Source organism: Phaenicophaeus curvirostris, chromosome 7 (assembly GCF_032191515.1).
Source record: "Phaenicophaeus curvirostris isolate KB17595 chromosome 7, BPBGC_Pcur_1.0, whole genome shotgun sequence".
In the NCBI taxonomy this organism is placed as follows: Eukaryota; Metazoa; Chordata; class Aves; order Cuculiformes; family Cuculidae; genus Phaenicophaeus; species Phaenicophaeus curvirostris.
In genome coordinates this window covers 30,236,493-30,260,838 of record NC_091398.1, presented here as the reverse complement: position 1 = coordinate 30,260,838, position 24,346 = coordinate 30,236,493, and the positions used below count along the sequence as shown (strand labels likewise).

At 41.8% G+C, this 24,346-nt stretch overlaps 1 protein-coding gene across 4 annotated transcripts in view; it reads left to right on the top strand.

Annotated features, from left to right (window-relative positions):
- SEMA5B (semaphorin 5B) overlaps positions 1–24,346 on the top strand; it is a 201,764-nt gene that overhangs the window by 73,810 nt on the left and 103,608 nt on the right. For all 4 annotated transcript variants that reach the window (XM_069861435.1, XM_069861434.1, XM_069861436.1 and 1 more), the window contains exons 4-5: positions 4,259–4,358; positions 18,789–18,834. In XM_069861435.1, the coding sequence (XP_069717536.1) occupies positions 4,259–4,358; positions 18,789–18,834 (146 nt within the window). The remainder of the gene's footprint in view (positions 1–4,258; positions 4,359–18,788; positions 18,835–24,346) is intronic.

The window sequence follows — 24,346 nt, the reverse complement described above, 5'->3', positions numbered from 1 at the left end:
TTATATCATCTATGAGGTACCGGTTGTATTTGCTGGAATGGAGTCCCTCTGAATCTCATTTCTTGTTCAACCTCCCTATCTTCCTCCTCTTCTTTTTATGTTATTTTTTAAACCTTTCTGTGAAGTGCTAGGGCAGGAGCATGGTTTGAATGGGGCGTGGTTAGTCTGCGTATGTGGGTATAACCTTATTTTGCACAAAGAATCTTTTGTCCTGTTTAGTTTAGTTTCTTTTGCTTCGGAGTAGGAAATCCATGTTGAGAATTATTCTGGAATAGATGCTGTTGAATAGCACAGTGGTTACCCTTGCTCTGTGCACCTAGCAATGGCTTTGCAATTTCAAAGCATGGGCATTTAACCTCTCTGCTCTTGTGTGGTGTGTGCTGGATGCATAAAGCTGTTACAGCCTGCTGGGGATGAGAACTACAAGCTGGCTTAAGTGAGATGAAGCAGTAAATGCTGTCCTTCAGACAGGGAAGTCTCAAGTCAGTGTTTACATACTTCCTCCCTCCAAAACACACAGTGTAAGGGTGAGGTGGGGAGCAGCTGGTTTTGAGGAGTTGGAGGCTCAAGTTTTACCGCATCTTTAGAAGCTGATCCAAAACCCATCAGGCTCAGTGGAAAGCCGCCAATGGTTTGAAGAGCCTCTGGATCAGGCCTTTAAACCGAGCTCTGGCAATTTGGCACACTGTCCTTGGTGCAGCTGACTAATCCTCGTCCCAGTCCTGTACTCTCAGGAAGCCAGTGCCGAGCAGCATGCTAGCGGGCTGCGGGGACCACCCTCTGAAATAGCAGAGGACCTCTTTTCACCTTGTTTTATGCATGCGTAATAGCCCGAGCACAGCTGTGTCAGCAGACTTAACATTTCCTGCAAATCTTTGCCTTCTTTGCAGCTGCATACCTGAACTACCTTGAACTGTGGAGAGACTTAGAGGCTCTGAATCAGATGTGTGGCGACGGATGGTGTTGGAAACTATTAAACTTTTGTTCATTGGTCCTCATGTGGAGGAAGTGAGAGCGTGGATCTTTAACCCCCTGGAAATAATTAGGAATAAGAAGCACAAAGGAGGCCTTGATGAGCATTTTGCCCTTAAGCCATGTGGTTCCTTGCTTTCCGGCTCCTGCTGCCGACATGCAAAGCCAAGGCCTTGGATTTTAATTTTTCATACTGTTTTTAAACAGATACTTTTGCAAATGTAAACACGCCCGAGCACTGAGGGTTTGCAGCCAAATTAAAGAGTCAGCACTGGAAAAATCAGCCTTCTGAGAAAGGTCATATACAAGCAAATTCTGGAATTCATTGGGTCCATATGTGCAAACTTCAGCTAATATGGGGGTAGACTCAGGGCAGCACTTACCTTGCAGAACTGAGCTAGCTTCAGAATGAAAGGCGGCAACTATCCTTAGGGATGCCTATAGCCTGAGCAGTAGATTTGAAAGTGTTGAATGAAAAAACACCCATGTCCTGACTCTTGGTTGCATTTCCATTTCACTTTATCCCTTCCCTTTTAACGGGAAGAAAGAAGGTTAAGAAAGAAAATGTGCCATTTGGCATTAATTCTGACAACTCACATTTAGACATTCTTAGTTGGGACCATGCTGGGTTTAATAATCTCCAACTACATGCCTATAAAAGCTTAATTTTGCTATGAGGATGCATGCCTTGCAGCCTTTAATTTAATAACTGGGAAAGGTTTCTTTATAAGTTGTACCACCTGCAGTAGTAATAGAAATCAAGACACTGCCTGTTATTTCTTGGGCTTGATTGACGTTTCAGCCAACATGGAAAGATTCAAGCCACCTACTGCCTTAATTTTTTTTAATTATTTTTACCTGTAATTTGTCAGAGCTTGCCGTTAAGGGAAGAACTGATGAGTGTACCTCTCTGAAGTGAGGGGCTTTTGCTTAGAGCAGCAGATGAAGAAATATTCTTCCTGCTACTGCACTGTAATAGCGGGTTAGTTAGTAGGAAAGAGTTGGTAGGATAGGAGGTAAAATGACAAGAGAAATGATGGCCTAAAAGCAGGAGCCTTAAAAGGTATCATCATTATACAGCAATCCCCTAATCCCACCCCCGTGAGCCAACAAAAATGCTAGGAGATCTGCAGCACATGTCAGCGGGCTAACCTGTCTGAAAGGTGTTATTGTTGCTAGTTCTGCTGTTCGGCTCAGAAATGTTGCTGCTGCTAAAGAGCTACTGGAAAAGAAGACAGAGCCCCATTAGGTAGGAGTATGCCAGAGGTGAAACTGCGGTGCCTCCCTGGTGCTAGTACATCATTAAGGGTCCCAGAGGACTGTAGGAGGTGGAGATGCTTGAAGGTTAGTTGGGCTGAGTTATTCCTTAACTCATGCCTTTTCCTTGAAGCGCAGGGGAGGCACATATGTTGTGTGTGGTTGCACAGTGTGAAAGGAATGTTAAGAAGCCTCCAGCTCCTGGCAACAGGGTTTTTATATCGTGAGGATGGAGGTCTCATTGCCAAGAGGCCGTGGCAGCATTCAGTTAGGCAGGTTGTGGGAGCAAGCCTAATGGTATCCAGCTCCATGGTGAAGGGGCTTGGAACTGTTATAAAACCTGGTGATGTTCAGGGCAAGAACCTCTAAATCAAGGTTCTGCTTTGAAAGGAGGCAGGGCAAGTGGAGCATAGGGCCTTCTGTATGTGTTTTCTTAAGGTTTTGATAATGGAAGGACTTGATTAGGTTTCACCATCCTTGGAGGGAGAAGGGACTTGAAATTGCTCAACAAATATCCCTGCGTCAAAGGTTTTAAACTGCTGCACATCTGTAATACTACAAATGAGATTCCTCATCAGCATTGCTATGTCACCCCTGTGTCAAGGGAACTAATGCCTGCAACAAAACATTCAAACCTGGCTGCCTTCAATGAGACTTCTCAATTTATCATTGGGGATATAAAATGACAATGGAGCATGTTTTTTCCAGAACTCTTTTGAACTGGTCTCAACTGCATCATTATTGTTATGAGTCATCAGGTCATTGGTCTGTGTATTGGTATCCAGTTGGCATGAGGCCAAAAGATATTACCTTTCATGTTAAGCCTCCTGAATCTTCAACATCCTGTCCTTGAATGAGATGGGGTTACTTATCAAGACACCACAGAGGGATTACAGAGGTACTGATTTAGTCTCATTTGTGCATTGCTCCCTAAGATATTTGGTATTCTCTATCTATTTAACAGCCAGAGTAGTTAACCGTTGGAATAAATTTGCAGAAGTCCTTGATGACTTTCTGAAATATATCTATGAATCTATCCCCATTTATTTTGTGTGGTAAATGTATAAAGTGAAAAGTTGAAATTCCATGATCTGTGATATATACAAGATCAAAGTAACTACACTGAAAGCTGGGATTCGGTGAATGCCGTAGCATCACACCTGAGAGTACCCTAAAAACAGTAATTCAGCTTTTTCTTTAAACAGGTGTATTTTTTGTTATACCGGAACTATCTCCCCTAGATCTCTCCACTGATGCTGTGTTAACAGGTGCAGCTTCTGGAAGAGCTTTGTCTCCATGACCATGGCATAGTCAAATCTATCACTTTCCGTTCAACCTGTGTGATTGCAGTTTGCACAAATGCCTAGATGAACAAATCCAAGCTAGTTGATAGAACACTAGTCTCAAGCTGGTGCAGTTTCTCAGCTACAAAGATGCTATGATGACCACCACCTGCCCCAGTCTAAATAAAGGAAGGATTTAACTGACAGGGGTCCCAAGTGTTATGTAAAGTGAACCCTAGAAGAGAACCAAAAATCTGAAGAAGGTACAACCTGTCGTTGGAGCAGCCAGGACATGAGTGCAGATAACTTCTACTCTAACTTGGTTTTCAATTAGTCGAACACACCTTCTCTTCCTGGAGGGCAGCAGTTTCTCTTTCCTTACCGCAGAAGGCAAGTCTATGCAGGTGTTATGGGAAGGCAACCCAATCCCTTCACATCACTTAACCCTGGAGCTGGAAATGGTTCTGCAGTCTTAACAGAAGTAAAATCAAGCTGCTGTTGTCTCAAAAACCAATGCTGACACTCTGTCTTGGATGTGAAAGTAACTGCTGAGACAGCTCTGCATTTATGTATGTTTTTTTTGCACATTCTGCTGAGAATCAGAATAAATAGAAACCCTTTAAATAGATTAATAATTAGCCTTCCCCTGACAGATAACTCAGTAGAAATCCATTAGTGGATGTCCGGGTGAACTCACTGCTTCTAGAGCAGCTTTATTGTTTTCTGCTTTCTCATTTTCGTTGCAGATCTGAAGCCCTGGGTGTCGAATTTCACCTATCCAGGTGTGCATGACTTTTCTCAGCTTGCACTGGATGCCAACAGGAACCAGCTCATTGTGGGAGCAAGGTAAAGATGATCTTTTAATTAGTCCAGGGCTGCTGCACAAGGTCTTCCCCTTCAGGTTCTGGCTTCAGAGGAGAGTGTTTACAGCTTATGCAGCCAGTCTTCCCCTTAAAAAGAAAGCTATAATTTATGTAGAGGGATTTAGACTCCTAATATAATTGCAAAGAAGAGAAAATTGCTAGAATTAAAAAAAAAAGAAAGATGCAATCAAAATGACTGGTTAACGAAGCAGAATGCTGAAATCTCCCTTGGGTATCAGGAAGAGTTATAGTAAATCATTCTGCACAATCCCTCTGTCAGCACAGAGTTGGACTTTACGGTTTATTTGCCTTAGCCATACTTTCCCTCTGTACCAGGTTCATTTACACACCATTGTATGAGTCGTAGTGAAACTTTGGCAGTGTAAATGATGGCTTTCTTTTCTCTTGTTTTGAATTCAGTCCACAACCTGTTTGCTTCATCTTGCTGATATAGCCAGATCCTCATCTAATGCATTTTGCTGCAACTCTGTTGTTCTGGCCCATTGTATATAATTATCATACATTTTCCATTATTTTTATTTAGGATGCCATGAGAGGAGGGTAAAAACAAGTAGTATAAGCATAGACAAGCTCTAACAAATTTAGAGCTGTATTTGTAAACAGGGGAAAGAACTATGATTCAGTGAAATAATATACGTCAGGAGTGGTTGAATCATGAGTCCCAGTAGCGACTATTTTTTATTGCATAATAAACAGATAAGACAACCCCAAAAGAAAAGACTAAGCATGGACTAACAAATCAGTTTAAGTATAACATTTAGAATCAGATAACATTGTGGTAGCAGTCTGTGTTATTAATGAAAACAGAGGAGGAGACTGCTTTCTTCCTGGTAGAGGACAGGGAGGTGAGGAGCAGAGCTGGAAGAACTCATGATACAAACAAGAGAAAAGAGCAAGATATGTAGCAGAGGGAGAGTTGCTTGCTTCACAGGCACAACTGAAGTGTGATTTAATAGAAAATTTCTGTGTGTATTTGTGCAGTAAATAATAACACTTACCTTCCTGAAGCTGTTCACATTGCCAGAGGCCCTCTTGCTCTTCATACAGAAACATTTTACTTTTCAAGCCGTGGCTTTAACTGTGCTGGAATCTTGAACCAGCAATTATTAATATTTATTACTTCAGAATGGCACTGCTTTGGGAATGGCTGTGAACAGTGCCTTCTGCCAGGCACAAACACAGGCACACTGCTCTGAGGAATTTATAGTTTACATAATTCAGCTGCATGGTAGGTCTCCCCCTGGGCAGACGCTGCTAGCGCTGACACAATTCACCTTTGCTCAAGCCCCGCCAACGTGTACTGGAGGGAGTCTCCGTCTCCACAAGGGTTTGTATGAGTGTGGATAGACACAAGGCTACAATATCATTATAAACAGGGGAAATGATAGCAAATTTGGCTTCCCGCTGGAAGTACAATATAGTGCAGTGCATTGCCTCATGAGGAAGCGGTGACAAGTATTTACAGAATTTGCTTGGAAAAGTCAGTTTTCATGAAGCGCTGCCTACCTGAGTGGGAGACTGAAAGTTTTGATGGTGCCACATGGCTCTGCTGACCAATTCCTGATAGAGTTCATGGAGCTGTAATTTCCCTGGGTGTTTTTTGGGGGTTGGATACAGGCTTGGCATGAAGAAAGTGGGGGATACTGAGCCCTTTCCCTTTTCACCATCTCATTTCCACCCTGAGCGAGGTGACAGGGAGAGATGCATTGATGTAGGTGTGTGGATGGCATCCATGGTGCTGTACCAGAGAAATGGGAACAGGAGAGGAGCCTTTTATGTTCCTTCCTTCCCTGATAAATCCACACCTTGTTCTGGACTATTTTTAGGGGTGATTTTTTTGAGTCATTAGTTGCTCGTGCACCATCTGCTTGAATTTGCAAATGAAACAATACCTCAAAGAGATAGGAGCTGTCTCTATCCATCTCTACAGGGTGTAATTTATGAAACCTAAATTTAAATGTTAACTGTGTTTAAATGTGCTACTGTAGATCATATTAGTAGTAACGCCAGCTATTCTGAGGTTGTGGAAGGAGTTTGGGATCAGGGTGGAGTTTATAAGTACTCCCACTTCTCAATTTCCTGGTTAACATCATTCTCTTAGATGATAGCGTTATAAATTATTTCAGCCTATTTCTTTCTGTGTCTATTTAAAAGCAGTATGACCTCACCACAGCATCTCTTTGGCTTAGTTCATTCTACATTTCAAAGCTTCACAGAAAATGCTTCCTAAAAGAAAAGAAGGTCCTGGGGCGCACGAGGGTTTCTGGTTTCAGGAATTGGACACAGCATGACTGAAACTGTAAGAAGTATTGAGGGCATGCCATGCAGACAGGGAGCTGGAATAACGCAAGCCTCAGATTTTTAAGCTTTATCCTTATCTGAGAGCCCTCCCTGAATGACTAGTGCTGTCTGAGTGCTAACCAGAGGAGTCTGATAACTCCACTGCACCAAACACCTGCCAAGTCAAAATCCCAGAAACAAAAGAATTAGTTTCAAAAGCCCACCATGGTTTCTAAGCAACGTATTTACTTGTCACATCATTTGTAAAATCCAAACACTTGCTAGTAAGGATATGAATAGTTTAGAACACTGTAAATCTCACACTACCTATATTATGAGCCACATTTCATTAAGTATAAAAACACACATTTAAAAAATTCATAACCCTCATTTTGACTCATAGTTTGCATATTTTGGCTTTGTTTTAAATGCAGTGTTAGTATTTTAATGCACTGTTTTTCTTCTGTGAATGAGTGATTGTTTTGAAATATTTGCTGCTTTTTCCAGCTCTTGAGTGCATGTGATTACTATTTGAGCTCATTTTAATGGGAGGAAAAACAATTTTCTAGATCTCGTTATTGTTGAGAAAAAAATTTGAAAATATGATCTGAACAGCTCAAAAAACCAAAACACATAAATCTCCTCATGCATTAAAAAACCTGATGATTTGGGGAAGTTGAATCCTGTTTTTTTTCTGTGCTAGCTATCAGCAATGCCATTCTGTCCAATCGTCCTGCTTTTCTGCGAAACGCTTTCTTCTTTTCATCAAGAATAAGCCTTGAATTTTTCAGACCTGAGAAACCTTCCAAGTCAAAGCCAATAAAGGAGCTGAAATGGAAACTGATTGCAGCCTTGACTACATAGAAACTTCCCACCCTCTCTAATAGCATGATCTGGAACACTTATTGTCTTTACTTTCAATCTCTTTCCCATTATTAGATTTCAAATTTAACTCTGCTATACCACATTCCTAGTGTGCAGTTTGCTTTTATTAACTAAGGGTCTATTTGCTCTACCTAAACATCTGAAATCAAAGAGTAATAGTGAGGAAACGGGTAGCAGTTTCTTCCAGATTAGTGTCACATAATGAGCTATAGTTATGAATTATCGACAAAAATTGTATATATGCTGCCACGGCAGAAGAGCCACAGAGGACATTATTCTGGTACCAGAACAAAGGCTAGGAGACTGGGACACTGCTCTTTTGTCAGTAATGTAGCTGGTGAATGGACTGGGAAGAACAGCTTGAATGAGCTGCTTTATTATAAACGGCTGACCAAAGGAGATAAGCTGAATTTCCTAATTTGATGGGCAAGTAAAAGAGACCTGTGTTAGAAAGTGGTGACTTAAAAGATTCAACTGTTTGAATTGATGGTATCTGCTTGTTGTAGCTCAAGGCCAGATCTAGACACTGTCAGAAACCATGGAGAGCAGCAGAATGCCTGGGCAGCCAGACAGCCGCAGACCCCAGTATGCCCGTGCTGTAATGGGGATGCCAGAGATGATGGTGGTGGGGCAGGAGGAAGCCTCCATCCCCATTCCTGCAGGATGTTGCACCTCATCTCTCCAACATTCTTCCCCTTCCCCTTCCCTTTCCCCTTCCCTTTCCCCTTCCCCTTCCCTGTCCATATCAGAGACATTCTCGCCTTCTCCCATCCCCATGGCAGTGATTACACCTCCATGTTGGAGAATCACTGCTCTGCTCTCTGATCTGTGCTGCAGGCAGGGTGCCCAGTTCCCAGGGAGGGTGGGTTTTATGGAGGAGGCACTTAGTGTAGCTGTGACATCCCACCTCCTCGAGGAGCCTCACTTCTTGAGACGATCTCACTACTGGCTGGGCAGAGACAGAAGCCAGTAAAGAAATGATAATATGAAAGACCCAGCTTGGAGTCAAGCCAAAAAGCATGTTTCACAAAAGCTCCCTGGTGAGGAGAACATAAAACGTTTAAAGGAGGATGGCTGAGACACCGTGTGACAATCTGGCACGACAGCAAACTGAAGGGAAACAGCTTGGACAACAGGAGGAAGGTACCCAAACAAATGGCTGCACAGAGAGCGGCTGGGAAGCCTTAAGGGAAACATTTGACTTTTCCCAGAAGGAAACCGTAGGGGTGCCGCTCAGGGCAGTAGCCTGCTGGGGCTGCGGATGTGAGAGGCATGGCTATAAGGGTTGGCCGTTCGCTGTGGTACTGCAGAAAACCAGCCAGAAAGTGTCATGACCAGAAGTCCTTATAGTTCCACCTCCCAGGGGGACTGTCATCTCCATCAGGAAATAGATAAGGATCATCTCTCATGCCTGTCACATGGGGAACTGCAGCTCAGGAGCCCTTGTCACAAATAGTCATTACTAAGAAGAGCCGGGAGGTAGAGGGCAGTGAGCAAAGGCTGCATGAAGGGACTCGAAACTGGCAAGTAAAGTGCATCTCATTCTAGACAGCTAGATTTCTTTATGATAAAGCCACTAAGCTGCTGGTGATGCAAGTCTGGATGTTTGGATGGGATCTAAATCATACTTGATTTAGAACTGAACTGGATGTGCCTGTTAGTGCCAAGAAAAGAGATATGGTTAGTTTAGGGGGCAGGGAAGGTGTTATATGAACTTACAAAGGTTGGTTTAGGGGGAGCAAAGTAGCCTGAGTGCACTCCTTCCCGGCTGTTTTTGCTTCTGGCTGTATAAGCATTAAAACAACTCTGGATCATGCAGGCTTAGGAGCTGAACACTGAATAGAGTGAGTGATGTCCCAAATGAGTGGCTTCAAGTTGCAGCTTGCAGAAATATGGCAAATTGTAAATAGACTCTAGGACCCTCAACCAGCACCCTGAGTTTATTGAAAGTCTCTGGTGTATGATAGATTAGCCTGTCAGACACCAGGTTTCATGCAGATTTCTGGCTGAACATAGGCTCTTTCCTGCCTGCTTGGCAGAAAGCTCCAGAGCACCGCAGTAAAACTCTCAAAACCTGTGCTGCTTGGAAAATATCACTTTTACCCTTGGGCACCTTCAATCCTGTCCAGATCTGGACTACCACTGAACCTTGAAGAGAATAAGTCTCAGTGGATTACATTGCCTGGGCAAAAAGCATTTTGCAAACCAGGAAATTCAATGGCAGAAGTCAGGTCAAAGTTGATCTGCAGATTTAGAATATCGGTGTTGGGTCTAAACTCTGTCAGGAATACTTTCTGTTGCCAAATGATCAGGGCCCCTCACCAACGTTTATCTTCACAGGGCTTCTGTGAGGCAGGAAAAGCATGAATAATTTTACGCTAGAGATGGGAATCTGAGGCCCAGAGGGATTAAAAGCAAGCCTGCCCTATGAAAAGGCTGTGATGCTGAGACATGAATTTATAGTGGATCTAAAAGGTAGTGCAGTGCTGCCCCTAACACAGACACTCCTGCAGCGAGACTGTGCTTTCTGAAGGTACCAGTCAAATCTGCACAGCCTTGGAGGTCCCTGCATTTGGCTTCTACAAACATAGCCAAAGCTCTTCTATGGTCTCAGAAAACCTGTGGCAGAGGTGGGATTTGGACCTTTTATTGTTCTATTCCCACCTGGTAATTTAATCACTTGTCCTCAGCCTTGCATCTCCAAAGAAGAGTCTTCAAAAAAAAAGAAGTCTTCAAAATGCTCGTGGAAGTCCTGCACACTTACACTGGGGCAGTGGGGCTTCAGCATAGCTGAAAAAATCAAGTCTCATAGCATGAAGAGGCTAATGTGCAAACAGGCTAACCTTGGACACAACCAAATGGTCATAGCCAAAGGTTAAATAGTCCACAGCCTTGTCCTGACATGCAATTCATCCCTGGCTACAGGATTTGACTCAATACTTCCCTGAGACAAAATGACTGAGCTGAGTTACTGCCATTTTGGATGGCTCACATTGGTATCACGCTGCTCTACACCAGCTTTACCCCCTACTAACTCACGTTTGGCTGAGAAATTACCTTGCCAGTTGAGGTATTAATTGAGACATGAGCAAGCAAAGAGCATGATAATTAATTTTTTATGATATCTAGATCATAGGAGGGTAGCTGAAAGTGCCGCTGCAGGAAAACCTAGAAAAACAAATACCATCCATTCTCATTGTGATTTTTCCTATCAGACCAAAGAATGCTCTCAATTAAAGTTGCATCCATGTATCAGGGGCTGAAGGGGGGCATTTTACATGGTGATGTGAGCAAAAAAGGGGGAATCAGTCTCTGAAATCAACAACAACTTTCAGAGGACCACTGATGCCTTTTAAAGAAGCTGCCTGACCTGCATGGTAAAGAATATGGTGGTGGTGATAAACGTCATTAGGCATTACAGCTAGTTACAGCCATAATTGGGGGTGCATGGTTTCTTTACACAAAGAAAAAAAATGTGATTTAAAGTGCAGGTTTTAACCTCTCTGGTTGAGCCTGGAATAGTTCAGAGGGAGATTTTCCTCTCCGATACCGTGCCATGTGATATAAACTCAGCCCTTGTGTAAGTGCAGATGTGTGAAGCCCCACTGGCACATGTCATTTACACCTATAGAGTTTATTTCTCTGTGCTAGTCTGCAAGGAGTCTGAATTTACCATACCTCAAATCTGTGCTGTCCCTGACTTGTACCCCTTGGGGAGCAGTAGAAGAGGTATGGACAGGAAAGGATGGAAGGAGAATTGTTGTGACTCGTGACAGTCTGGGAACTTTGGAGCTTCTTTCAAATTTTGTTCAAAGTGTAATTTTTTTTTCTTAGTTAAAATTTGTGCATTTTCTCAAGTACAGAATGTGAATTTTAATTCACTCAAAACAAATAAATCAAATAAAATGCCATGCAGCAGCACTGTCAGATTGCTGGGCCAGACCAATGCAAAGAAGAAGCCGCAGCTGCAGGAGAGCAGGGACAGCTTTTGCCCCAGGTGTTGTACATGGAGAGCAGGGTGAGGTGAGGCTCTGGTCTGTCATCTTTGTTGGCAGGGTAAACAATTGGTCCTCCAAATTGCCTGCAAGGCAGTACCATCCATCCCTCCACAAATAACCTCACTGGCATGGTAGTCCGTGCACTTTTGCCCATCACCGGAGGAAACAGGCTATGGGCTGACTCATGGGCATCCTTGGCACAGCACAGGCTGATGATAAGCATCTTTACACAGCGAATTGCAGGCCTGACTGGAAAAATATCTCATATTCAAGATAAAATGAAAATTGGTGATACCCTATGACAAAAGCAGCCACCCATGAGAGGCTCACTTGCTTTAGCAACACACTGAGAATAATTAAGTTTGAAGATTTGTGTTTCAGTGAGGGGGTTGCAAGCAAACACAAGGTTGGGGCATTATGGAAAAAGTCTAGAGACTTGGACCTAATGTGTTTTACAGCATCACAGGATGGGGCTGCAGAGCTGTTTGCATTTGCATTGCTGAAAATACTTTCTCTGGTTAAGCTGGTGATACATTAGTTTTCTATGGCAGGGTTCAACACAGGGACTTGCATATCGCTTTATATCCATATGCTGAGGTACTAAGCCTACTGTTCTGTGCCAATGCAATGATATAAAAAAAACAGCAAAGAGAAAAGATTGGTTGGCAATAACTTAAACTCACTAGCCAACTCTGTCAGTATTTGCATACAAGTCATGTTGAACTCATCCAGAGTTTGAGAAAAGCCTGACAGAACTGAGCATGTTTATCAGCCTAAGTAGGCAGGTGGGGAGGGGCTGCCAGGGAATATTTGAATGATAATCAGTGCCTCAGAAGAAGAGGAATTTTATAGTATGACTTATTGAAAGCACAGCAAAAGTGATGGGCAAATAAGACACCAAAGGCCCCTATGCGGTTTGGGGCCATATCAAGGTGCTCTAAGTGCTCTGTGACTGCCAATTGGAAGAGAGCGGGAGAGAAGAGCTGTCAGTTGCATGTCAAGAGACATTTGAAGTAGCATGTAGGATAATACTTGATGGTCTGAGAGGTGGACTCACTCTTCCAGGAAAAGAGGAACAAACCCACACGACTTTTAAAAACTTGGCTCAGTTTCCATCTTGGAGGTTTTGAAGAAACTCATCTAGTGAAACAGAAGGAGTGAAACAAAAAAAAAACCCTAAACAAACATGGAAATTGTCCCATGTTTTATTAAAATATTCAAACAATATTACAAAAAAAATGCCACTCTCTGTTCTCTGAAGTGTGTACATAGGGCTACTACCCTCCAGAAAACAGCTGGTTCAAGGCATTTTGGGAGTGTAACGACACTGTCAGTTGCAAGGAGGTAGGATCACATTGGAGCAAGGCTTTGATTCTCCTATCCAAGAGTTGATCCCTCCCTGCTTCCTCCTCCTGTGGCAGCAGCCATCCATCTGGATTTCTGAGTATCAGTATAGTCCAAGGGTGTCACAGCTTTGCTGTTGTCCTGCATGCTCTGCAGCCATAAGCACCTGCGTCTTTTGGCTCTTCCTAGAATTAACCCTAAGTACATAGCACTGAGCCCGAGCAGATCTGTGCCATGTGCCCTATGCCATTAAAGCTGACGGTAATTCTCTGTTGACTGGAGTATTGAGTATTTAATTTTCATCCTTGTTTCAATTGAGGAGTACTAAATAGGCTTCAGTGGCGATCCAGAAACAGTAGCTGGGACCCTTGCTTTATTTTGAACCTGCTTAATGGGAATGATACACTGCTTGCATAAAGACTCTCTTCTAAGATGGTGCTCCTCTAGTTCTGGCTGGATTTATCACTGGGAAATGTTGCTTTGGGAAAAGCAATTGCTCATACAGCAACTGGATCATATTACTGCATGCCATTTACTATGGTTCTCTGTTGAACAGCTATTGATTTTTAAGGAAGAATGATATACCGGACAAGTTTTTCTTCAATAGAATCAAAATTACTAGTGAATGAGGATCCAGCTTGTAAGGGAGATGCTGGCTCTCCACCTTTCCTCCAGCACATGTATACCAGACCCTTCTAATGAATCAGTGGTGTAGCATCTGCAAACGGATCATCTCATCACACTCCAGAGCAGGCATGTAATTAACTCCTTCTGACAGCAAAGGCCAGAATCATCCCTCAAGAGCTGGGTTTCTTGGGATGGTTGGCTAGTTCAGAAATGAGTATAACCATCTGAAAAGTTCAGCCACAGCTGGACCTGCATAGAGGCACTGTGTGTTAATCTAGCATGAGATTTGGTAGCCAAGAGCCCTGGGGTCTGTTCATGATTCCATCACTGACTTGCTGTGTGCCTTGGAGAAGGTCATTTAACCTTTCTCTGGCTCATTTTCTCCATTAGTATAAGGGGGGAACGATACTAACCAGCTCCCAGGGTGTTGTGAAGCATGACTAAGCTGTGTTTGTCATGTACTGTGGAAGTACAAAGTATATCTAAGGCCTCCAGAAGCAAAGATAGGAATTGCTGACAGGAGTTGCTGGCTCCTAGCCTGAGGCTTAGCCCCAGTATGTGTCTTCCAGGAGTGCCAGAAGGGAGTATTAGGTTTGTCACATGCATAATTCTGTGTCTTGTTTTGCATCGCCCAAAGGGCCCTGTTCTGTTAATTATTTTTCTTATTGTCTACATTGTGACAGTTGTGACTCCCTCTTGCAGCCCCAGCTCCTGTTTGCAGCTCAGAGTGTGGAATGCTTTCTCAGAGCACCAAAAGCCTACTTGATTCTCCAGTACCTCACCTGGGCTGTGTTGGATGCCTCCTTCAGTGCGATAATAGCCTCCAATACAGAAGAGCGACTCTACTCTCAGATCTCTTCAGCTTTCCCTGAATGTATTTCTTTTTTAGCACAATCAAACACTATTATCATAGAATCATAGAATCATAGAATAACCAGGTTGGAAGAGACCCACCGGATCATCGAGTCCAACCATTCCTATCAGGTTCTATTGGTTTTGTTTCTACTTGCAGAGTAATTTTCTGTGTACAAAGAGACAGGGCTTGAGATAGTCTGCCCTGTTATGAGGGAGAGGTGAACTTCTCACATCTACTCGATGGTGCAGGCAAGTAGCAATATATAAGTAGATGTACATGTCTTGTAGCGATACAGACCAGCTGAGATAAGGCAGCGTATTGTTGGTCTCTGCGTGTCAAAGTCCTGAGGGGTTCTGGTGGTGGTCAGCACTAGGGATCACAGTTCCCAATTTGCTAGCAGGGGTTGTTCTGGAGCACAGAGAGGTTATCTGACCTGCCTAGTGTGTGTGGAAGAGGGCAGAGGTGTGAAATGTGAATAAACTTCACTTGTTTAAATGGAAAAAAGAATCTGAAGCTAGGGAAGCCTTTCATTTACACCTGTTCATTCCGCGGACTGTAGGGATGTTCCTTCTGATCTGCCACAGTAGAACTGAGAAGTATGCTCTCTTTTAATTAGAAGGAAGCACCTTTTAATCAGCCAGTGCAGTGCTGACAGATGCCTGAAAAGAGGCATTGAAAAAGAAGCCCGAATGAGTGTCTGAAGCATGTTCCAGCCCTCATAATTTCAGTACTCCTAAGAGGAAGGGTCTCAGCTTTTATTCAATTACTCTTGTTATGCAGTTTCCTGATGGAAAGGCTTAATTTGTCTTGTAGCTCTGTTGCTCAGTGGCATCTCAGGCAAAGTACTTTGCCTTCACTGTAAATTGTTTCAGGGCCAGGCAATGTGTGAACAAGCGCATGGGCATCACGTTACAAAGTTCATCCAAGGTGCGCTTGGCTATATGAAATAAACACTTGATAAAGAGCTTTGGCTTGGGAATGTCATGGCAAGCAGCTTTAAGTGGATATATTCTTCCACTCTTTCCTGAAATACATCTTAGTGGCTCTTCTGCTGTTCTTGTATGTATGCTTTGTGGTACCAGGCACAGGAAGCACTTAATCATTTTACAAGGCAGCCAAATACAAATTACAAAGCCAATTAACAAATACTTTCATCTACAGGTTTTATACTGCAGCTTGGCTCTTTTCATATGCAGACTAACATAGAGGGCCCAGTTCAGAAAAGTAATTCAACACTACCCAGTTTGCATGAGTGTAAATGGCACTTCAGCACAGGTTTAAACGCTGCACCCCAGCCTTGGGAACAAGTTATTCTCCTAGCCAGGACATAATCTAATGGACCAGGAGATCATCTTTTGGTTGTGCTGCAGATATACTTTGTGATCTTGGCTAAATTTCTTACTCTGCACTTTAAATTTAAATGAGAACAATGACTCTTCTTTACTCTTCCGTGTATATTTAGGTGGCAAGTTCTTCAAGACTAGGGTATATAGAGCAGGAGGGTCTTTACAGCAGCTAACTTCATATATCTGAGCTGGGGGATAATAACCCCCTGCAATCAGAAGGGACAGAGAGAGGATCCACCCTCAGGTTGTTTAAATAGGCATCTGCTGTGAATAAATCTCCAGAGGAACCACCATCAACCCACTCTGCGTCTTAACACAACCAAACCATGATCTTGGCTGAGACTTCAGCATATTACTGTTTAACATGGGCGTTCTCAGAAATGCACTGATATTAATGAATAATAAGGTTAGTAGTAATAATAATTAGGAGTTTGAGGCACATTTTAATGTGTATAATACCATTTGTCCCAAAGTACTTAAGGGGAGTGTGGTTGCTTGCTCAGTAGATGGCTGAAATGCAGCCAACTCTGGGGTGAAACGAAGCTCGCATTTTAATGCTGTGGGGTGAAGTTGTGTGAACTTTTAGGACAGAAAGTGAATAAGAGGGTTGTCCTATCCCTTCATGTTTCTACACCAGCTTTTTATACAGGAGAAGGAGGTCGTTAAAATAACTGGTGGCACCAGACTCTTGTGGGCTAGTCCAGATGGGTTTAATTTAAGAGAGAAAGGAATTAGCCAACATTCACTTAAAATGAGAGGAAAAAAGAAGGAAAAAAAGACCAAGAAGGCACCTCATCTATTCATGCCGAGATCTCAGTGTTCTCATATATTTCTTACTCCTACTCTTTCAGCTGCTTTAAATTATAGGTCAGAAAGGTATTAAACAGACATAACTTCAAACACAAGCAGAAAAAAAGGACACAAATGGGGAAATTCTAGGTATAATAAACCATGCCTGTCATTCAGAGACCTTGCTCATTCTTGGACTGAAATTGCAGTTAAAATGCAATTCATAAAAACGGCACTGTCTTATTCAGCAGATCTTTCCCCTTGGCTTTTTATTCCTCCTATAGCTTTACAGAATAAGTATGGTTAAAAGACCATGTTATTAGCTAAAGATTAGTTGTTTCTAGCTGGGCAGGTCAACTGGAGTCTAGAGGTGTCTCTGATAGCCTAGTCTGCCTACTGGTGTTCACATTACTACTGATGAGATGTTAGAAGGATCAAACAAACAAAAGGAAACTGCCAGTGGCTGTGCAGACACCAGGTGAGGCAAGCTGATGAAAAATGCAGGGAAATCCTCATTTCTGTAAGGAAGCCACAAGGTCAGACTTAAAGAGCTGAGGTTAGTATGAAGCCTTTGCAAGAGCGCTGTGCTATTCACATTAGTACTACTTTCCTGCCTGGTTTAGGTCTCAGCCACCTGAGCAATTGCAGTGCTAATACTTTGTCCAGGTGCTGCACAGCAGTCACTGAGAAGACAGAGACTGGCTTTATTTAAATGGACACTATTCCTATCTGCATGTGTTTTGGCTGAGTGCAATGAAAATTGTGTCCTTTAGATACGTCTCTTCCCTTAAAGATATTTTGGTTGAATTTGCTTTGTAGTCCTATCAGGGAAAAAACTCCAATATTAAAATTTATTACTCAGTCAAACTGTCCAGCTTTTTACAAGACTAAAACAAGGAGCTGAAATCTGCATTAAAAGGCTTCTAAAATCAATGCATTTAAATAGCATGCTTAACAACAGGATAGTAACTTCAAGTCCCTAGTTATGAGAATTTCTCCTTAGGGTGTTGTAAGATTGGAGGCCAGTGACACGCTTAACTTCTCTAGGGAGAAAGCTTATTCCATGATATCTCATGACCTGGAATTGTATTAATATTTTGGTGAGAGTTGCATGTGTTTTTCTAAGGGACCTAAATCAGATCAGTCACTGGATGTGAATTAACCTCCATTTTGAAATTTTACCTGTATGTAACCATAGTGCCTCTGTTCTGCTGCATGAACCTGCAGGAGATAATATTTAGGTCTGTAGCTGATGCTAAAGAGTTAATAGCAAATCGAGACAGAATAGGGTTTCAGACTGTACAAGAAGAACTGCGGGATCTCCAATGATAGGACTAGGAGAGAAGATGGAGATCATAGAATCATGGAATCATAGAATCATTAGGTTGGAAAAGACCTCAGGAGGTATAGTAATTACTGATATAGTTTGTTCAGATATTGCTGATGGGTCTCATTCTTCTCTAGGTAATCAGTCCTAGTGTAGGATAGGATGGTGCAAATAAGAGCTCTGTCTGCTGAAGATTCAATACAAGGACTTAGACTTCCCACGTTCCCCATCATCCTTGTTTCCATTATTCTTCATTGACAGTCAGCAGCAGTTGAGACCTTTTTATGTATTTATAGGACTAGAACAAAATATACAGGCAACTCTATGATAATGACTTTGGTGATATACAAGCAAGAGATAAAAGAAGGAAAAATTACTCAAGTGGTCATTGTGACCCAGTATGGAATTTCTTATATACCAACATTTGACTAACTGTCTTTGTTTGGGCACTGTGTCCTGTTGACTACAGACCCTAAACAAGGCTCTTCAGAAGAGTCCTTATGACCTATTCATCACTATAGGAGCTTCCCACTGACCCCTGTGATTTCACTGACCTAAGACTGGAACTTGCTTTTCTACTAGGTAGTCTAACTCCAGTTTTCTCAGAATGCAAAGGAAAACATGAGCACAGCCCATACAGGACTTAAGCCAAAGCCCTTTTTGAAGGTTTGCAAACAGTCTCTGTGTTGTTGGGATTTCATTGTGGTTCTTGATTATGGGTTCTGTAATATTTCACTGCAAACCTGGCTCAGTTTGAGGTTCACTAAGACACTGATGAATGAGGGGCAGATACCTGTTCTTGCATTCTGTGAAGAGGACTCCAAGAAAAGCTTATTGTTTGTAGAAATGAACGACCAAAAACTATGACTTGCTTTTTATAGTTATTCCTTTTCTTCTTTGTTGGCCTAACAGTTTGTAATTTTTCTGCTTGTTCATGCAGGAACTACCTCTTCAGACTTAGTCTGCACAACATTTCTCTTATTCAGGTATGTTCACTTTTTACTTTCTTGTTTTATTTGACTTGTTAATGAATGTTCTGTAATATTTGGTGTACAATTTCAGAAGCCTCTATAGTATAAATTTGCCCAGAGTGATGGAGCACGGAGAAGACAAAGTCAGAACCAGATGCTTATTCCCACTCCAACAATAATGCTGGGGGAAGGGCTCTTCTACACTTGCCCATTTGGACAGTGCTCTCTGCTCTTGATTTGTGAGTGTTTGGGTGGTAACAGGACCTGCCAAAAATATGGCATCTTAAGGAACAAGGCATGTGGTGTGACTGATATGGGCTTAAACACAACAATCAATAGAAATTCTTGGCTTTCATTAGCGGAGATGCCAGCAACATGTAGGAGAAGCTTTTACTATTCTTGTCCATCCTTGTTTTTAGCCACTGTTGGCCTTTGTGAGCACAGACTGCTGAGGAGCTGTGTTTTGCTGAATGCATTGCTAAAACCAAGATTGTCTTGCAAACATTCAAGATGCAAAAGGGATGGAAAAATGTCTGTTAGCCATGGCAGAATGAAGGCAAAGCAGATAAAGCTTGAAAGGGCTTGCAAGTATCCAGTAGCGTGAGGACTTTCCTCCCACTGCACTGAATCTGGAATTGAAATATGCAGCAAAAATCGTTAGTGAAAACCCCAAATGCTTATCTTTAAATAAATAAATAAATACTTCTACGCTGGGATATTTACCGTCATCTACAGTTGCAGGGCACCAAATTATTCAATTCAAATTATTATACCAAGTATTCAGCATTTTTCAGACAGATTCCCGGGCCTTCTTCCTGTACCTGACCACTCAAAGAAGCTCTAAGAGTGGTACTGCCAGCCATTCCCATGTGCACAAGCCTTTTGCTGTTAGTAGGAGTTACAAGTTTAGATGAAGAGAAGAAAAGATGTTTAATGGTTGTAAAACGCGTTGAATCGTCCTTTAAAAGGAAAACAAAGTCCAGAGTTACCAGTGACAACAATGAAGACTTAGAGAAGCTGCTACTCCCATTTGGCAAGAGTTTCGTTTTGCAAAGCTATATTAGCATGGCTGGAAAGCTTCCAGTGAGCGCACAGGAGAAGGAAGTCTCTGTGGTTATGTGAGGTGTTGTACCTCCTGCAATGCCTGTTATAAGACTGCCTGACACAGCCTCTTGTACTTACCAGATAAGAGATTCCCTTCTACGAAACCCAATTGTGAATCTCCATTATACACTTCTGAAGTCAGGCTTGACTTGGGCCCTTTTCAGTGCTGCGCATTTCCTTTCCTACACTGCAAAACATGGGAAGTCTCCTTCTATAGCACTGGAGGATGCTGTGGGATCTCCGGTTAACATAATGAGCTTAGTTTGCTACTGCTTTCTGGGTGTATCCGGTCACTTTGCCAAGACTTTTTGCATGACAAAGAGAGCATGGAATTATGTTGACACACGTGTTGGGAATGATGGAAGTGATTGTTTCCCGACCTAATGGTTGCCTAAGTAGCTGCTTGGCTTGTCTCCATAAAGCACATGATGTGGCTTAGAGGCACCCCCTCCCACCTTCTCCCTTTGCCATGTATCATTTTAAAGATCAGATCAGAAAGTGAGACAAGAAATGCAAGGAATTTGCAGTTGGTTCCGTGGAGGGTGAGAATGCAGTTTAAGAAGTAATCACAATGTTAATTTGTGTTTTTCTGTACTTTCTCTTTGCTTGTTAGTAAAATACAGTATGGATCTGGTCAGGACTAATTTGGGGATAGTTTTTCATCTTGAGATTGCAGTCTGATTTATTTCTGCTTATGGGACTTACTCCTCAGGTTACCAATAGCGCTAAGTCTGCCTCAAGGTGTAGGATTTTGTGGACAGATGTCAACATCAGTGCCCCTTGCATTTGTACCTCCATGAGGTGAGGGCAGAAACATGAGGAGCACAAGCTACAGAAACAGCAGAATATGCTAGTTGTGAGGCAAAGCCTGGCGGTGTGAGGAATGTGTCTGTTTGGGAGGGTTAGATGAAATTTAAAGCTGTTTTTCCTTGAGTGTTCTTGTGCAGTTGTTTATATCCCCAGGCTGCTCTGTTTCTGTGGGGAAAAGGCAAGGGCACATTTCAGCCCCACGGCAGTCATGGAAAGGAGAGGAGTCCAGGGTGTTCCTGTGAAGATGACTTTTAATTGTCTTTTCAACAAGGGTGGCAACAGTGTCTCACTCTCTCAATCAGTGTCTCAGGAGTAATATCCCTGTGCCACCACTTGCTGGCACAGCAAATGCAGTACTTTAGCCTCTTGTTCTAGTAATGGGTAAATTTACTAGCTCACTCTGCGTAATGCATGTTTGCCTTGGCAGTTATCTATTCTTTAACCAGAAAATGGGTATTTCCTGCCATTGAGCAGGCTATAATGTTTTTCATCACAGCATTACTTTATTCAATACTTTCCAATGGGAATGAATTCTTCTTTATCTGGATTATAATCCCATTTATGGATATTGCATATCACAAACCCAGTGTTAACCATGTTGTTACACTCTGATATTAGAAAGGTTTTAAGCTCCCAGACTTTAAAAGACTGTACTCTTTCCTTTAACCTGTTGAATGATTGTGGATGCTTTTCATTTAAGCCCAATGCAAAATCAGTTAAAATGAGCTGGAGATCTCCATCCGCTTCGAGGATTTCATTTTATGAAACCATCACTCCTGAAAATACATTTTATGTGTCATTAGTTCCAGAAGCTAATGTCATGGTATTACTCCTGAATCTGTGTTGAACGGACATGAATATAAACTTAATTTTTATAGTCTCCACAGCAAAGACCACTCTGGAGTATAACGTAGCCACTCCATGTAGTTGGGATAGGAAGCTTTTGTCTTGGAATTGCAGTAGACTAGAAGGCAAAATTTAGTATTATGCGGGCAAGCTACTGGATAAGAGCTGTGTAAAAGATAGCATTACCCTATAAAGCAGTTGAGATTTCAGGGGAGGGAAGGGAAAGATGTAGATCCTAGGATGTGTCAGCTATTGGATCATATTATACTTTCATAAATGGGTAATTTCTTTTTCTATTTAGCTCCTAGTTCTTTGTCTTAGATTCCTTCTCCAGAACTAGATGCTGTTGTTTCTACTGCTCTACCACATGCCAAATTTTGCTCCTGACTTTGAATATTATATTGGTCTATGGAACTGAGCTTTTACATGAGAACTAATGAGTGGGGTGAAGCAGAAACTGAAGCAGAACCTGTTAATTTCCTGCTTGACAGAACAAAATATCCCAACTTCTCTGAGACTTCCCCCTCTCTCCTCCTGTTACCAAAATTTGTTTCAGAAATTCCATTCAGGACCTGAGAAACCTTTCACCAAATGAGTTTTAGTTGCATGACAAACTTCTGAGGTGGATAGTTTTTTTTTTTTTTTTGGCTGAATGTCAATATCTAAAAGGTATTTGGGGATCACCAAGGTATTTTGGGGATCATTTCAGATTTTTTCTGCCAAAATTGAGGCACATTGTTAAAGAATTTCTCAAAGCAGCAACTTGACATGCCTCAGGTGGGGTATCCTGAAGCACATATTAATTTTGAAAACTTTAGCATGTAGCATTCAAATTCTTGCAGCAGTCAAGAAATGTAATTTGAAAATGATTACTGTTCTTTATCTTTCAGCATCTTTTTAAATAAAAATCCCTGCAACATGTTTCATCTCCATCTTTAAACGGTCCTCTTGTACGTATTGTAAGTTCTAAATATTAGGTATTTTATAGAACATACTCTTAAAATACACACTTGGAGCACATGCTGTTTCATTCATGCATGGACCTGAAAGAAGGCTTGCTCCTAATCTGCAGTTTTCACAGTAAGGCTACAGAAAAGTCCATTTTATACTGGAGTTTATAATTAATAGAGTAGGTGGAAAGGTCATTTTAAAAACATAAGCCTTTGAACAGATTTTAAAAATGCACAATGCTGATTAGGACTTCTTAGCAAGGAATGCTATTCTCTGATGTGCATCAAAAGCAGGCTACTTGGCAGGCATTTCATAAATCCCAATGCAGCGCCTACCCTCTGTTCACCCTGATTTTACCTGGAACTCAGAGTTCTAAACAGAACTGTGTGGGAAATGATTTTTCCAACCTTTTTGAGATGCCAAGATATTTTTCATGGAGATCAAAACAGGACTTTTTGACACCTTTGTAAAATCTGAAAGAGAAGGAGATAGACACATGGTTACTTAGGATGCAAATATTGTGTGTCAAGTTATTTTCTGAAGCATCAAGGGAGAGGATTTGAATGTGCATTTCTCTCATCTCAAGCGATTAACCTGGTTTGTTTGGGATATCGTTTTTCCTTTCCATTCCTTTCATTTACATTTGCGACCAGAGCTTTCCCTCTGGATCTAAGGTTCCCTTCTGGACTGCTGTCCAATAAGTTTAATGCAAACTGTTAGCATTTTGTAAAATGTTTTTATTCCAGTTAATTTTAATGGCAGATATCTTCTGAAAGTTTCTAACCAGCCCCGTGAAGTCTGTATGCTGACTAGTTTTGTTACATCATCTTAATAGTATTTAAAATACTTCAAGACTATGCATGTATCCCCTTTCTTAAAAATAAACTGTATTTTAACAGAAAATGCAAGAATAAACGGGTGCAGCTATTGAAAAACTATTTGGATGTCATATGTTATTTAATTCATTAAGAAAGAAACAAAAATTTGAGATTAAACTATGCTTCTTTCTTTTCCCGAGAACAAAAAAAATTAGTGAGGAATAAGTACAGAGACAGAGCATTTTATTTCTCCGATAGTTATAGCCCTGAATTTTGTAGGATTGCCTGTGGAGTTATGCACTGTCCAGTACCACCTGGGCTGCCAGAATTTAGATTAGAGATCTCTAGTTAGAGATCTAGAATTACCCCACTACAAAATATGAAATGCTAAAACCCACATATTTTATTCACTTTTTATATTTTGCTCCAAATTTATAAATCAAGAGCACATGCATTCATGTGGCACTTTGGAAAACGTTACTCAGTGACTAGGGCATAACTTGATGAACTTCTCAGTCCTGCTGGAGGCACAAGACTAAAGCCCAAGCTATAGGTTAGCAGCCTGTTTAAGCAGCATTAGCTCTTAAGCTTGATCTGAAGCTCAATGAAATCTATTTTTCTCTTTGGATATTGTGGGCCTTTGGAATGGGTATTTTTTTCAAACCCCAAATAGAGACAGAACGTTTCTGCATGGCCCTGTATCAGATGAACTGCAGCTACATACACAGTGCGTTTCTAGTAAGGTTGGTTTTACTCAAATTTTTCTTTCCCTTAATCTAAGCAACAGAAACATCCCTGGTACAGAGATTAGGCTCTTAAACTGCACAGCTGCTCCCAAAGACACACTTCCCTCCCTGCTAGTCCCTGGAGGGATCTTTAACTCTGTGGCATAATCACTGGTTAATCAACAGTACCTATCAACAAAGAATAGTTAATAATAATAAAACTTGCCTGTCAGTCCTCAGTAGGTCACATAGCAACAAATGGAACAGGTTCCA